The sequence below is a fragment of the Coregonus lavaretus genome (assembly GCF_964263955.1).
Source record: "Coregonus lavaretus genome assembly, chromosome: 4".
NCBI lineage: Eukaryota > Metazoa > Chordata > Actinopteri > Salmoniformes > Salmonidae > Coregonus > Coregonus lavaretus.
Window position 1 is genome coordinate 26,316,839 of NC_139991.1, and position 15,595 is coordinate 26,332,433.

General features: G+C 42.5%; 1 protein-coding gene across 1 annotated transcript; it reads right to left on the minus strand.

Annotated features, from left to right (window-relative positions):
* Positions 1-7,193: 7,193 nt before the first annotated feature.
* LOC311128339 (stearoyl-CoA desaturase 5-like) lies at positions 7,194-15,239 on the minus strand (the record flags this gene model as incomplete). The annotated part of the gene is made up of 5 exons (XM_084160448.1): positions 7,194-7,417; positions 7,654-7,886; positions 8,149-8,354; positions 9,080-9,210; positions 14,993-15,239. 5 exons carry the CDS (start codon positions 15,237-15,239, stop codon positions 7,194-7,196), a joined length of 1,041 nt encoding a protein of 346 aa, XP_084016574.1.
* Positions 15,240-15,595: the final 356 nt, after the last annotated feature.

A 15,595-nucleotide genomic window follows, 5' to 3' on the forward strand; every position in this document is an offset into this window, starting at 1 on the left:
CATTGGACACAATGGTCTTGCAGTTCTAGAAGCTAAGAGCCTTGTTAGAATTAATTCTGAAGAGGATATTGGTCACATTAGTTTAGATTGACTTAAAACTTGAAACAGTCTGTGTCTGTCTTTCTTTCTGTCTGCGTATGTGTCTCCCGAGTGGTGCAGTGGTCTAAGGCACTGCATTGCAGTGCTAGCTGTGCCACTAGAGATCCTGGTTCAAATCCAGGCTCTGTCGTAGCCGGCCGCGACCAGGAGACCCATGGGGCGGCGCACAATTGGCCCAGCGTCGTCCAGGGTAGGGGAGGGAATGGCCGGCAGGGATGTAGCTCAGTTGGTAGAGCATGGTGTTTGCAATGCCAGGGTTGTGGGTTTGATTCCCAAGGGGGGCCAGTATGTAAAAATAATGTATGCACTCACAAACTGTAAGTCGCTCTGGATAAGAGCGTCTGCTAAATGATGTAAATGTATGTCTGTCTGAGTTATTTATCAATTGCAGCTGTATCACCAACCTTTCTGCCTTAAATGCAATGTATTGACTTATGCGTCAATGTCCTTGATGCATATTTATGCGTCAATATCCTGTCTGTGGAGGTGGGAGAGAGGAGGGAGAGGGATAGAGAGATGAGAAGAGGGGGAGGGAGGGAAAGAAGGAGGGAGAGATAATGGAGGGGGGAGGAGGGAGAGAGAGAAGAGGGAGAGAGAGAAGGGGGAGAGTGAGGGGGAGAGAGGGGAGAGAGAAATGGAGAAGGTGAAGGAGGGAGGGAGGGGAGAGAGAGGAGGGAGGGGAGAGAGAGAGTCAACAGACAGAGGTGGGAGAGAGGAGGGAGAGGGAGAGAGATGAGAGAGGGGAGAGGGTCAAGGAGGGAGGGGGGAGAGAGGCGGGAGGGGAGAAAGAGATATATAGAGAGGAGGGAGAAAGAGAAAGAGAGAGAAGCAGGGAGAGAGAGGTGGTAAAAGAAGGGGGAGGGAGAGAGAAGAGGAGGGGGGAAAGAGGAGCTAGAGAGAAAGAGACAGAGACAGAGGGAAGCAAAGAGGGTAGAGGGGGTTAGAGAGAGAGAGATGTCTGTCTGTGAGTCTCATCTTTTCATATTTTCCCATTGACTGGAATGTACTGACATAAGCATCAATTGGTTGACACTCATCTTTTCCCATTGAATGCAATGGATTGACATAAGCATCATCCTTGTGACACTCATCCCGTTGAATGCAATTTATTGACATGTCAACCCTGTGACACTCATATTTTCCCATTTTCCGTAGGAAAGAGTAATAGCAGTAAGCCTCTTGTTTTCAGCATGTAAGCTGTCCTATCCTACTCTATAGCCTATGTGACGTGAGAGTAGGCCACTTGGAGCTGCTCTGCTGTGGTGTGTCTCACAGGTATGTGGATTTCTGGTGTATTCAATCATGCTAATGCATATTATACTATTATAATGGCATCGTGTTATGTTGGCATGTTGTCAATGGAAATAGAGTAAAAGCATAATGGATCTTCTGTACTTGAACTGAAAAAGAAAATGCATAAACATTTTCCTCCATCCTCAGAGGACTGCTTTTCCAGACAATAAACATAAACACAGGGGAGAGTGCATTAAAGTTCTAGAAAAACATACACAAAATTAATAATTTGACTGTAAAATTGACTGTGTCCATAAAATGTAGATAGTGGGTATGGACTGGAAGTAGAGGCCTAGGCGTTGTTGTTCACTAGTTTACTCCAAGTGGGGAAAGGGTGGCGGGGTTGGAAAGTAATAAAGGGGAATATATATATATATTTTTTAAGGATATGTATGTATGTATGTGGGTGTGTCTGTGTGTGTGTATATGTGTATGTATGCGTGTATGTGTGTGTATATACAGTGGGGAGAACAAGTATTTGATACACTGCCGATTTTGCAGATCTTCCTACTTACAAAGCATGTAGAGGTCTGTAATTTTTATCATAGGTACACTTCAACTGTGAGAGACGGAATCTAAAAGAAAATCACATTGTATGATTTTTAAGTAATTAATTTGCATTTTATTGCATGACATAAGTATTTGATACATCAGAAAAGCAGAACTTAATATTTGGTACAGAAACCTTTGTTTGCAATTACAGAGATCATACGTTTCCTGTAGGTCTTGACCAGGTTTGCACACACTGCAGCAGGGATTTTGGCCCACTCCTCCATACAGACCTTCTCCAGATCCTTCAGGTTTCGGGGCTGTCGCTGGGCAATACAGACTTTCAGCTCCCTCCAAAGATTTTCTATTGGGTTCAGGTCTGGTGACTGGCTAGGCCACTCCAGGACCTTGAGATGCTTCTTACGGAGCCACTCCTTAGTTGCCCTGGCTGTGTGTTTCGGGTCGTTGTCATGCTGGAAGACCCAGCCACGACCCATCTTCAATGCTCTTACTGAGGGAAGGAGGTTGTTGGCCAAGATCTCGCGATACATGGCCCCATCCATCCTCCCCTCAATACGGTGCAGTCGTCCTGTCCCCTTTGCAGAAAAGCATCCCCAAAGAATGATGTTTCCACCTCCATGCTTCACGGTTGGGATGGTGTTCTTGGGGTTGTACTCATCCTTCTTCTTCCTCCAAACACGGCGAGTGGAGTATAGACCAAAAAGCTATTTTTTTGTCTCATCAGACCACATGACCTTCTCCCATTCCTCCTCTGGATCATCCAGATGGCCATTGGCAAACTTCAGACGGGCCTGGACATGCGCTGGTTTGAGCAGGGGGACCTTGCGTGCGCTGCAGGATTTTAATCCATGACGGCGTAGTGTGTTACTAATGGTTTTCTTTGAGACTGTGGTCCCAGCTCTCTTCAGGTCATTGACCAGGTCCTGCCGTGTAGTTCTGGGCTGATCCCTCACCTTCCTCATGATCATTGATGCCCCACGAGGTGAGATCTTGCATGGAGCCCCAGACCAAGGGTGATTGACCGTCATCTTGAACTTCTTCCATTTTCTAATAATTGCGCAAACAGTTGTTGCCTTCTCACCAAGCTGCTTGCCTATTGTCCTGTAGCCCATCCCAGCCTTGTGCAGGTCTACAATTTTATCCCTGATGTCCTTACACAGCTCTCTGGTCTTGGCCATTGTGGAGAGGTTGGAGTCTGTTTGATTGAGTGTGTGTACAGGTGTCTTTTATACAGGTAACGAGTTCAAACAGGTGCAGTTAATACAGGTAATGAGTGGAGAACAGGAGGGCTTCTTAAAGAAAACCTAACAGGTTTGTGAGAGCCGGAATTCTTACTGGTTGGTAGGTGATCAAATACTTATGTCATGCAATAAAATGCAAATTAATTACTTAAAAATCATACAATGTGATTTTCTGGATTTTTGTTTTAGATTCCGTCTCTCACAGTTGAAGTGTACCTATGATAAAAATTACAGACCTCTACATGCTTTGTAAGTAGGAAAACCTGCAAAATCGGCAGTGTATCAAATACTTGTTCTCCCCACTGTATATATATATATATATGTATATGTATGTGTGCATATGTGTATGTATGTGTGTATATATATATATATGTATATATATATATAAAAATAATAATAATAATAATTTGACCAAATATTTAGAAAGAGGTCATTGTTTCATGGAGTCTGTGAAGGAAGAAACCACATGGAAAAAGTGGTAAGCAAGTTAGGTCCAAAAAATAGATTGTCACCAAGTCAAATTAATTTATTGTGTTAGAGGTATAATTATGCTTGTATCTAAGCCAAAGTAGATCATTTAAAAATGATTCTATACATCAGTTTGGGTCTCTATAAGCTTCAATATGAGGTCCTAAACCTAGCATGAAAATGTTTGCCTTGGAGTAAGTTGAGCCAATGGCTATGGTGTAAGTTGAGCCAATGGCAAGTTGAGCCAATTGAAATGGTAACAACAGGGCCTGGCCTATGTTAAAAGTGATTGTTAAGTGTTAAGCCTGTGTTAAAATATGCTTAAAATGATTAAAAGACAAAAAGCAATTGTGATTGTGTTGAATTGGGTTTGGGAAATAAAGATACAGTGAGGGAAAAAAGTATTTGGCTCCCAGCATCCTGGAATATACACTAAGTATACCAAACATTAGGAACACCTTCCCCCCACTTTTGTCCTCAGAACAGCCTCAATTCATCGGGGCATGGACTCTACAAGGTATCAAAAGCGTTCCACAGGGATGCTGGCCCATGTTGACTCCAGTGCTTCCCCCAGTTGTGCCAAGTTGGCTTGATGTCCTTTGGGTGCTGGACCATTCTTGATACACACGGGAAACTGTTGAGTGTGAAAAACCCAGCAGCATTGCAGTTCTTGACACAAACTAGTGCGCCTGGCACCTACTACCATACCCCGTTCAAAGGCACTTACATTTTTCTGAATGGCATACGTACATAATCCATGTCTCAATTGTCTCAAGGCTTAAAAATCCTTCTTTACCCTGTCTCCTCCCCTTCATCTACACTGATTGAAGTGGATTTAACAAGTGACATCAATAAGGGATCATAGCTTTCACCTGGATACACCTGGTCAGTCTATGTCATGGAAAGAGCAGGTGTTCTTAATGTTTTGTATACTCAGTGTATGTAGCTATCTTTGTTAGAAAAACATTATATATTTCCCTTGATGTAGTGATACTGAATGTCAAAAATGGCTCAACTTACCCCACTCTCCCCTATACAACAGTTGATTATTGAAAAAGCCCTCTAATGCATGGCACAAAGTCAACAAACACACACATAAACCATCTGTATTAAACAATTTCTTTTAGCTAGAATAATGACATGATGATACACTATAGATCCCCCATTCGTACATTCAGTTACCAACACATCAGTTTAATCATATGTATCATCTCAGCCAGATCCAGTCATTACAAAGGAAACTCCACCATCCTCTGGACGTGTTTAACGATCTGGTCCCCACAATAGTAAACAAACAAAAGTTTGACGAACTGGTGACATTTTGTTAGTTCTCACAAGGTCATATGCTATTTCTAGGAGGTTTAGAGTTAAGGTTAGGGTTAGAATTAGTTTTAGGGTTAGGAGCTAGGGTTAGGTTTAGGGTTAGGTTTAGGGTTAGGTTTTGGGATTAGGGTTAAAGTTAGGGGTTAGGGAAAATAGGATTTTGAATGGGACTGAATTGTGTGTCGTCACAAGGTTAGTTATACAAGACTGTGTGTGTGTGTGTACGTGTGTGTGTACATATTTAACTATACTTGTGGGGACCAGAAGTCCCCACAAGAATAGTAAACTAAGAAAAAAATTGACCAACTGGGGACATTTTGTTAGTCCCCACAAGGACTAGGAGGTTTAGGGTTAAGGTTAGAATTAGTGTTAGGGTTAGAATTAGGGTTAGGGGTTAAAGGTTAGGGTTAGGAGTTAGGTTTAGGGTTAAGGTTAGGTTTTCAGGTTAGGGTTAGGGTTAGGTTTAGAGTTAGGGGTTAGAGAAAATATAATTTTTGACTGGGAATCAACTGTGTCTCCCCACAAGCTTGGTTAATCACGACTGTGTGTGTGTATGTGTGTGTCCAATAAGAACTAAACCAGAAATATATAGGCTATTGATATCGACACAGTATAAAACCCACACAAGACAGGTACCGAATACAAACAAATACAGTCATTCCACAACTGGGAGAGGAAAACAAGCATATAACACACAAGCTCAACTCTCAACGATATTATAAAGTACAGTAGAGTAGTAATAGAAGCACTATGGCAATGTTATCTCTCATTACACATAATAATAGTGTAATCAATTAATCAAAGGGATAGATCAAAGTTTGGTACATGCTCTCATACCGCATATCTTTTTCTCATGTTCCGTCTTGTATTGAATTAAAATCTGAATTACTCCCACTATAAAGTACATAATGACAGGCAGACTTCTGTTGTATACCTGAGAGTAGTGGTGTGGTGTGCTATTCAAACAGGGGGAACCAAACTGATTTAAAAGAGGAAAACCATATTAACATGCAATAATTATATAATTATATTGTATTATATCAGTATGCAGCATAAAGAGTTGGATAAAAACAAATAGTTGCTGAGAATAATCCAAGCACACGAATCTTCTCAATCTAGCCCCATTATGTCAACTTGTCAACTTGTTCCAAGCTGATGTAAATATGGAGAATTAACTTTCAGCGTCGTGAGTAGATAAGCATAAAGTTTCCTGTGAACGTTTCTAAATGACTAATTCATCACCATGGAAGCTACAGTATGTCCCTGCTTTGACTGATATATTGAATATCTACCCACCACTTCTTCCACAGTCCGTTAGATTCTCTGAAAGCATAGAGTTGAACTATTATTATTAAAGACTGAATCAGTCAAAGACCAGTATTACTCATCCACTCAGTCTGACTCCTCAGTCATCTATCTACTTCTCAGACATCTACTTAAGACTTTGCTTTATTCTGTCTCACAGACAAGCTGAACTTGGAGTGAAACAGACAAGTTATACATCACAGGCGAAACATTCTGATTGATGGTAAGGCAAGGGAATAAAATAAACGTTCCGTAACCAGCAGCCCTATTTCACACCGCCTAAGGACATCTCAATGTGATGAAGGATTGGAGGGGGTGGGGCTACTTGGTACAGGTGACGTGAGTTTCCACGCTAGAGGGAACACACCAGGGACCATGAACAGGAAACTAGGGACCTCTCCTCTCTCCCTTACATCACGTTCTGGTAAACATGTCTAAACATATTAACGTTAACTCCCATACACCATTACCTCTGCATGTGACTGACATTTACTGTCCACGTTTCGGCCTGTGACCTTTTTCAAGACACGACAACCAAAATGTTCACAATAAACAGCATGTGTATCCTGAACGCAGGAGTGATCTTTTATAATGTCTCACCACCTGGTCCTCCTGCAGAAGAAACCCTTCTCCACAGGGTAATGTACTGCAGAGCCTGGCTTGTGGAAGCTCATGCAAAAGGTAAGTAACAATGCTAGGATTAGATTTTCTGATTTCAAAAGGTGTCTGGTTGTCTTGGATTCCAGATTAAACCTTGAATTAACTAACCAGTGAGTCAAAAACGACACCTTTGTGTCAGAACATAATCTGCAATTCGGGGATCCAAAAGAACAAAGTACAAAACATAGCAGACAAAACATGATGAGAAATCATAATCCAGTGGCGGTATAAGAATATATTGACGTCTTCATCATGGACTTCTCAACCACAACTTGGTTCAGTGAGAACCACCACTCATGCTTCTTTCTCTTGTGTACTGTTGACTGCTCCGTAGCTCCCATCCCCTGTCCTTAGTTTCCTGGACTGTATTATTTCCACTGAGGCTTTCTTGCGGTTGCTGGCTAGGCCCATCCAGCACATGAGATCGATAAAACAGGTGGTGGGGTTGAAACGCAGGCCGAACTCACTGGTAGAGTAGTCAAAGGGGAAAGTATGGTGGAAGTTATGGAAACCCTCACCTAGGGGAATGTGGATGGGGGATAGGTGGGGAGTGGAAGTACAAATGTTATATGTATTCTTTTGCATACAGTTCCAGTAATTTCAATCCATTAATCTTACAATATCAGACAATATATCAGACAAGTCAAAGCAGTAATGAAGAGTGACCATAGATATAACAACATTATCAGTCACCACAGTATAATATATTGTAAAGGAGTTATAACATGTAATAACAGGTCATAGCCAGACTCACCGATGGCTCCGAAGGTGACCCAGCGGTTCTCGCGGGGGCTGATGTTCTGGTCGTACGGTCGGTTCCCGTACATGTGGGCGGCGCTGTTCACCAGCCAGGTGACGTTGAGCGAGACGGTGTAACGCAAGATGGATGCTAGGAAGTAGGAGTTCCACAGCGTCTCACCCCAAAAGTACCACGGAACCACGGTGGGAACCAAGAAGCACATGATCAGGACTGAGGTCTTGTAGTACCTGGGATAAAATATAGTAGAAAGGGAGAGGAGAAGAGAGAAGAGGAGAGGAGGGGTGATGAGAGGAGAAGCGAGGGAAGAGAGGAGAGAATAGGAAAGGAGAGGAGAGAATATCTTACAGCTCTTATACAGAGTAACTCATGATATCTGCATTCAACTTACAGTAAAACAAGTGCAGAGTTAGGGTGGTGTTGTGTTCTGGTCAATCACACAGGGCTACAGCTAGGGCTAAAGGTCAATGTGAAATGGGGCAGTGGACCCACCTTCTCTGGAACTGGACCACGGGGTCAGCCAAGAGGTCAGTGACGTCCAGCTTCTTTCCCTTCTCGATGACATCACGGTGTTTACGCACAAACAGCCAGCCAATGTGAGCGAAGAAAAAGCCTCGTGTTGCATTGTGGGGGTCTGCATCCGTCTCTGAGAACTTGTGGTGCACGCGGTGGTCTCTCGCCCACTCATATATGTCATTCTGGGGAAGAGAGGAGGAAAAAGATGTGTGAAAATGTGTGAAGTGAAAAATTTTTACATAAAGAGGACATTCAGTTTCTGGTGGACATTCATGATTTATTAGTGAAGAGAGACATGACATCATCTACAGTTTGTTATTCTAGAAAAGTCTCTCACAGTGCACCTGGGTAGTCATGACGATACCACTATTCTTTCTGTCCAGGACACTTCCCACTGCAGCCATTGTTTCCCTGCTTTAGAAACCAGTGGTGTAATATATTTCAGGTCCTGGGAGAAGACTGAGAGCACAATGGTAAGCCATTTAATTAGATTCATTAACCTGAAACTCAGATCAAATGAGGTCATGTGTTCCAGAGGGAAGAAATTCAGCTGATGTTTATAGCTGCCAGTTTGTCTGATGGGTCGGGTTTTGGTCCTTTTCTCATAGGTAATGCTGACATGATGCAACAGAGCACAGAGAGACTTTGGAAGAAATAGCTTTTGATTTGTAGAAGTACAGAAATTAAATGATTAATATTTACCGGTTTTTAAATGTATTTAAAAAACGCTGATGTATTTTATGTGTCTAAAAGGGTAGAAAGACCAGCGATACGATACTACATTAAAGTTGTATATTCATCCCTGTGCTTTATGGTTTACGCAGGTTCTCTAATGAGTGACTCCCACCTGAAGTAATTAATAAATATCTTCAGGGGATGTCAACAGCAGAGGGAGAGAGGAGCTAACCTGGAAGGCCATGGAGTTGGCAGCTGCGAGGAAGACTCTGAGAGGAAGCTTGGCCCTGTAGGAGCGGTGGCTCCACAGCCGATGGGCCCCTGCTGTCACCCCCAGGGCTGTCACGATGAAACACACGTAGGCTGCAACAGCACACCAGAAGACACAACAGAGTCATTAACAAACAACAATATATAGGTGAATACCAGCCTGTTACACACCTGGGCACTGTTGTGGAAATTCTGTTGTGGAGAGACAGTAGTTTCTTCAAACAATTAATCTTTATTTAATTATTGCAATAATGAAGCTGGTCAACCATACACTCTAAGCTGGAAGGCCGAGAGCTCAACAATATGGAGAATGCAGAGGGTTTATATAGCAATCTAGGAGCTGCGGAGACATGGTTGATTCCACTCCTCGCCGGGGCACCTGGGCTTCACAATCACTTTGTGTCAACCTTGTGGTCGAGTGCACCGGGTGTTGTTTACCCCACCCTGGCTTAGTTTCTCAGGAAGAGGATGCTTTAGAACAATAACGAGTCTGTTTCTGCTCCGTGAGCTATCTATGGTTGCCAGATCTTGGCCGTACGCGCAGAATGGCTGAAAGGAGGAGAGAGGAACCAACCCTGAGGCGGGGGAAGGTGTGAAACCATTTGTCGTCTCACACCTTGCCTGTGTGCTCAGCAGTACGTCTCCTCTGTTCCTTTAAACAGAGAACTCTACTATTATTCAAGTTTCTAATAGCTGGTTACAAATGATTATACAGTGGGGGAAAAAAGTATTTAGTCAGCCACCAATTGTGCAAGTTCTCCCACTTAAAAAGATGAGAGAGGCCTGTAATTTTCATCATAGGTACACGTCAACTATGACAGACAAAATGAGGGAAAAAAATCCAGAAAATCACATTGTAGGATTTTTTATGAATCTATTTGCAAATTATGGTGGAAAATAAGTATTTGGTCAATAACAAAAGTTTCTCAATACTTTGTTATATACCCTTTGTTGGCAATGACACAGGTCAAACGTTTTCTGTAAGTCTTCACAAGGTTTTCACACACTGTTGCTGGTATTTTGGCCCATTCCTCCATGCAGATCTCCTCTAGAGCAATGATGTTTTGGGGCTGTCGCTGGGCAACACGGACTTTCAACTCCCTCCAAAGATTTTCTATGGGGTTGAGATCTGGAGATTGACTAGGCCACTCCAGGACCTTGAAATGCTTCTTACGAAGCCACTCCTTCGTTGCCCGGGAGGTGTGTTTGGGATCATTGTCATGCTGAAAGACCCAGCCACGTTTCATCTTCAATGCCCTTGCTGATGGAAGGAGGTTTTCACTCAAAATCTCACGATACATGGCCCCATTCATTCTTTCCTTTACACGGATCAGTCGTCCTGGTCCCTTTGCAGAAAAACAGCCCCAAAGCATGATTTTCCCACCCCCATGCTTCACAGTAGGTATGGTGTTCTTTGGATGCAACTCAGCATTCTTTGTCCTCCAAACACGACGAGTTGAGCTTTTACCAAAAGGTTCTATTTTGGTTTCATCTGACCATAGGACATTCTCCCAATCCTCTTCTGGATCATCCAAATGCACTCTAGCAAACTTCAGATGGGCCTGGACATGTACTGCATGATTTGAGTCCCTGGCGGCGTAGTGTGTTACTGATGGTAGGCTTTGTTACTTTGGTCCCAGCTCTCTGCAGGTCATTCACTAGGTCCCCCCGTGTGGTTCTGGGATTTTTGCTCACCGTTCTTGTGATCATTTTGACCCCACGGGGTGAGATCTTGCGTGGAGCCCCAGATCGAGGGAGATTATCAGTGGTCTTGTATGTCTTCCATTTCCTAATAATTGCTCCCACAGTTGATTTCTTCAAACCAAGCTGCTTACCTATTGCAGATTCAGTCTTCCCAGCCTGGTGCAGGTCTACAATTTTGTTTCTGGTGTCCTTTGACAGCTCTTTGGTCTTGGCCATAGTGGAGTTTGGAGTGTGACTGTTTGAGGTTGTGGACAGATGTCTTTTATACTGATAACAAGTTCAAACAGGTGCCATTAATACAGGTAACGAGTGGAGGACAGAGGAGCCTCTTAAAGAAGAAGTTACAGGTCTGTGAGAGCCAGAAATCTTGCTTGTTTGTAGGTGACCAAATACTTATTTTCCACCATAATTTGCAAATAAATTCATAAAAAATCCTACAATGTGATTTTCTGGAGAAAAAAAATCTCAATTTGTCTGTCATAGTTGACGTGTACCTATGATGAAAATTACAGGCCTCTCTCATCTTTTTAAGTGGGAGAACTTGCACAATTGGTGGCTGACTAAATACTTTTTTCCCCCACTGTATATGCATTTCTAATAAAGCAGGTAATCATATAATCTTCCCTCATAGCACACAACAGTGTCATCTTTAAAAAACACATTCCTCTCTTTTATTTAACATTCATCTATCTAGGTTAGTCTCAGTGAGATTAAATCTCTTTTGCAAGAGAGGCCTGGTCCAAGATAGCAGCAGGGCCAGCAGGTTAATAAATATTACAGGTGGATACCAGGCTGAGAGTTTATGCTAATCCAAATCTCTCTGTCTGGCACCCAGAGCGGCACGTCTTGCTCTTCATGGTAATCAGAGGGCTGATATAAATACTATGCCTGCCAGTCTCTCTTGGCTAAGAGTTGAGGAGAGACTGACTGCATCACTTCTTTTTATAAGAAACATTCATGTGTTGAAAATCCCAAATTGTTTGCAGTCAATTTACACACAGCTCGGACACACACACTTACCCCACCAGACATGCCACCAGGGGTCTTTTCACAGACCCCAAATCTAGAACAAATTCAAGAAAGCGTACAGTATTATATAGAGCCATTATTGCATGGAACTCCGTTCCATCTCATATTGCTCAAATAAACAGCAAACCTGGTTTTAAAAAACAGATAAAGCAACACCTCACGGCACAACGCCTCTCCCCTATTTGACCTAGATAGTTTGTGTATGTATTGATTTGTAGGCTACGTGTGCCTTTTTAAAAAATGTATGTACAGGTAAAAGTCAGTAAATTAGAATATTTTGAAAAACTTGATTTATTTCAGTAATTGCATTCAAAAGGTGTAACTTGTACATTATATTTATTCATTGCACACAGACTGATGCATTCAAATGTTTATTTCATTTAATTTTGATGATTTGAAGTGGCAACAAATGAAAATCCAAAATTCCGTGTGTCACAAAATTAGAATATTGTGTAAGGGTTACATTTTGAAGACACCTGGTGCCACAAAATAATCAGCTGATTAACTCAAAACACCTGCAAAGGGCTTTAAATGGTCTCTCAGTCCAGTTCTGAAGCCTACACAAACATGGGGAAGACTTCAGATTTGACAGCTGTCCAAAAGGCGACCATCGACACATTGCACAAGGAGGGAAAGACACAAAAGGTTATTGCAGAAGAGGCTGGCTGTTCTCAGAGCTCTGTGTCCAAACACATTAATAGAGAGGCAAAGGGAAGGAAAAACTGTGGTCAGAAAAAGTGTACAAGCGATAGGGATCACCGCGCCCTAGTCAAGATTGTGAAAAAAAACCCATTCAAACATGTGGGGGAGATTCACAAGGAGTGGACAGCTGCTGGAGTCAGGGCTTCAAGATCCACCACCAAGAGACGCTTGAAAGACATGGGTTTCAACTGCCGCATACCTCGTGTCAAGCCACTGTTGACCAAGAAACAGCGCGAAAAGCGTCTCACCTGGGCTAAGGAAAAAAAGAGCTGGACTGCTGCTGAGTGGTCTAAAGTCATGTTTTCTGACGAAAGCAAATTTTGCATTTCCTTTGGAAATCGAGGTCCCAGAGTCTGGAGGAAGACAGGAGAGGCACAGGATCCACGTTGCCTGAAGTCTAGTGTAAAGTTTCCACCATCAGTGATGGTTTGGGGTGCCATGTCATCTGCTGGTGTCGGTCCACTCTGTTTCCTGAGATCAAGGGTCAACGCAGCCGTCTACCAGCAAGTTTTAGAGCACTTCATGCTTCCTGCTGCTGACCTGCTCTATGGAGATGGAGATTTCAGGTTCCAACAGGACTTGGCGCCTGCACACAGCGCAAAATCTACCCGTGCCTGGTTTACGGACCATGGTATTTCTGTTCTAAATTGGCCTGCCAACTCCCCTGACCTTAGCCCCATAGAAAATCTGTGGGGTATTGTGAAAAGGAAGATGCAGAATGCCAGACCCAACAACGCAGAAGAGTTGAAGGCCACTATCAGAGCAACCTGGGCTCTCATAACACCTGAGCAGTGCCAGAAACTCATCGACTCCATGCCACGCCGCATTAATGCAGTAATTGAGGCAAAAGGAGCTCCAACCAAGTATTGAGTATTGTACATGCTCATATTTTTCATTTTCATACTTTTCAGTTGGCCAACATTTCTAAAAAATCCCTTTTTTGTATTAGCCTTAAGTAATATTCTAATTTTGTGACACACGGAATTTTGGATTTTCATTTGTTGCCACTTCAAATCATCAAAATTAAATGAAATAAACATTTGAATGCATCAGTCTGTGTGCAATGAATAAATATAATGTACAAGTTACACCTTTTGAATGCAATTACTGAAATAAATCAAGTTTTTCAAAATATTCTAATTTACTGACTTTTACCTGTAGTTCTGTTCTTGAGCTGTCCTTGTCTATTAATGTTCTGTATTATGTCATGTTTCATGTTTTGTGTGGACCCCAGGAAGAGTAGCTGCTGCTTTTGCAACAGCTAATGGGGATCCTAAAAAAATACCCCAAAAATAGCAATACCAGTTCACAAAAAAAAGGTGCTTTTGAATAATGAGGGCTCATAAACCGGAGGCTGTGCAGCTATAAATAGTATCCCCCCTGTTCAAACGATTAATGATTAGACTAATGAAAAGTGTTCCACTTGGAGAGCTGTGCTGTCTGATGTCTCGGTGGAATTGATTAGAAGAACAGTGCATCACTGTGATGACTGACTGGGGCATGGTAAACACCCACCCAGAGAGTGACACAGACACTGCTCCTACAGGGCAGGCCACACTGTGACTGGACATGGTCAAGCTTCAACGCATTCCAAGAAAATAAACAAATTACAGATTATGGTTATCCCTCAATTAATATCTTAACAGCTCAAAATGAGGATGTAGCTAATAATTATAACATGGTCATTTGGTAGAAGATAACAACTTGATTTTAAATTATTATTTTAAATTAGTTTGGGATATTACCTACCGTATATTCATGTTTTAGGTCATCAATACACTTCCTCACTTTATCGTTTAATCAGGTTTCATTTAGAAACCCTTATAAAACAAGATGCCCGCTGTTTCTGACATGGGGCGTACTTGATGCCACTACATTTTGAAGGCACAATCTGTTCAAGATGTTCAATTGTCATCTCAATTATCTCACTAAAAGCTCTCGCTGCCAAATATATATATATATATATATATATATATATATATACACACACTATAATAAATCTACATATTTGCTTACTTGAATTAAACACGTCTTATATGACAATACCTTTTCAGTTATGAAATCAGAGGAATTTCTGTCTCTAAAATAGCTGATCGTTACAGAGTAATTAGAGGGGTTACTCTGCTCTATAACATTGAGAAAAACACATTATGCCTTTTTTAGGGCAAATTAAATTCACAGGCGCAATAAGAGCAAATTAAATTCACAGGCGCAATAATAATCATTATTTATAGTGCTGGCATCTTCGTTTATTCATAAATATGTGTTAAACATAAATAGCATACTCTTTGGTAGTCGGGTAGGCTACATTTAACATGCATCTCATCACGTATTCAGTGGCACCTGCTTGCACCGAGGTAATTTCCAGAAGTTGCACAAGCACGCTATGAGTGGTAGCCTACACACAGCAAGTTATTTATCTCCGGCAGATAAGACTTACACCAGACCCAGGTAAGGGGCCTCGCTCTGGGGATAACAAGGATGGAATACACCGCTCCGATGTGCAGAAGGGCCATGAGGATAACGTTTCTCCAGACGATTCCCAGAGTCCGCCACCGGTCAGCCTTCTCATCTCCAGCCTGACACCGAGCTTCCATCGCCATCTCGCTCCAGTCCTCAGGTCCTATTGGCCCCTCGACTACAGTCTCCCCATCCTGAAGAACACCTGCGTCCGGAACACTCACCATCTCCACAGGCACAGAACAATGAGCAATGTGGGAATATGGTATATGATCAGTCCGACTAGGCTAAAACGAAGTTACCTCAGTGGAAAATATAAAGTCACATAAACGATGTAGCAAAAATGCATACATTTCCAGGTAAAAGCTCACACACACTGAATCTCTCGCCTTCCTCTGTCAGTGAGGATGAGGAAGTGCGCTGGGGGAGAGCTTTAAACCCATACTGTCGCGCGCACGGGAGCTGCAGTGGCGCAGCCAATAGCGTGCCGCAGCTAAGTTGTCCTGATGTAAGAACACGTGGAATCAGGACCAGCAGGGTGCAATGATGATGATCTAGGAAAATAACTTATCTTGGACAATTT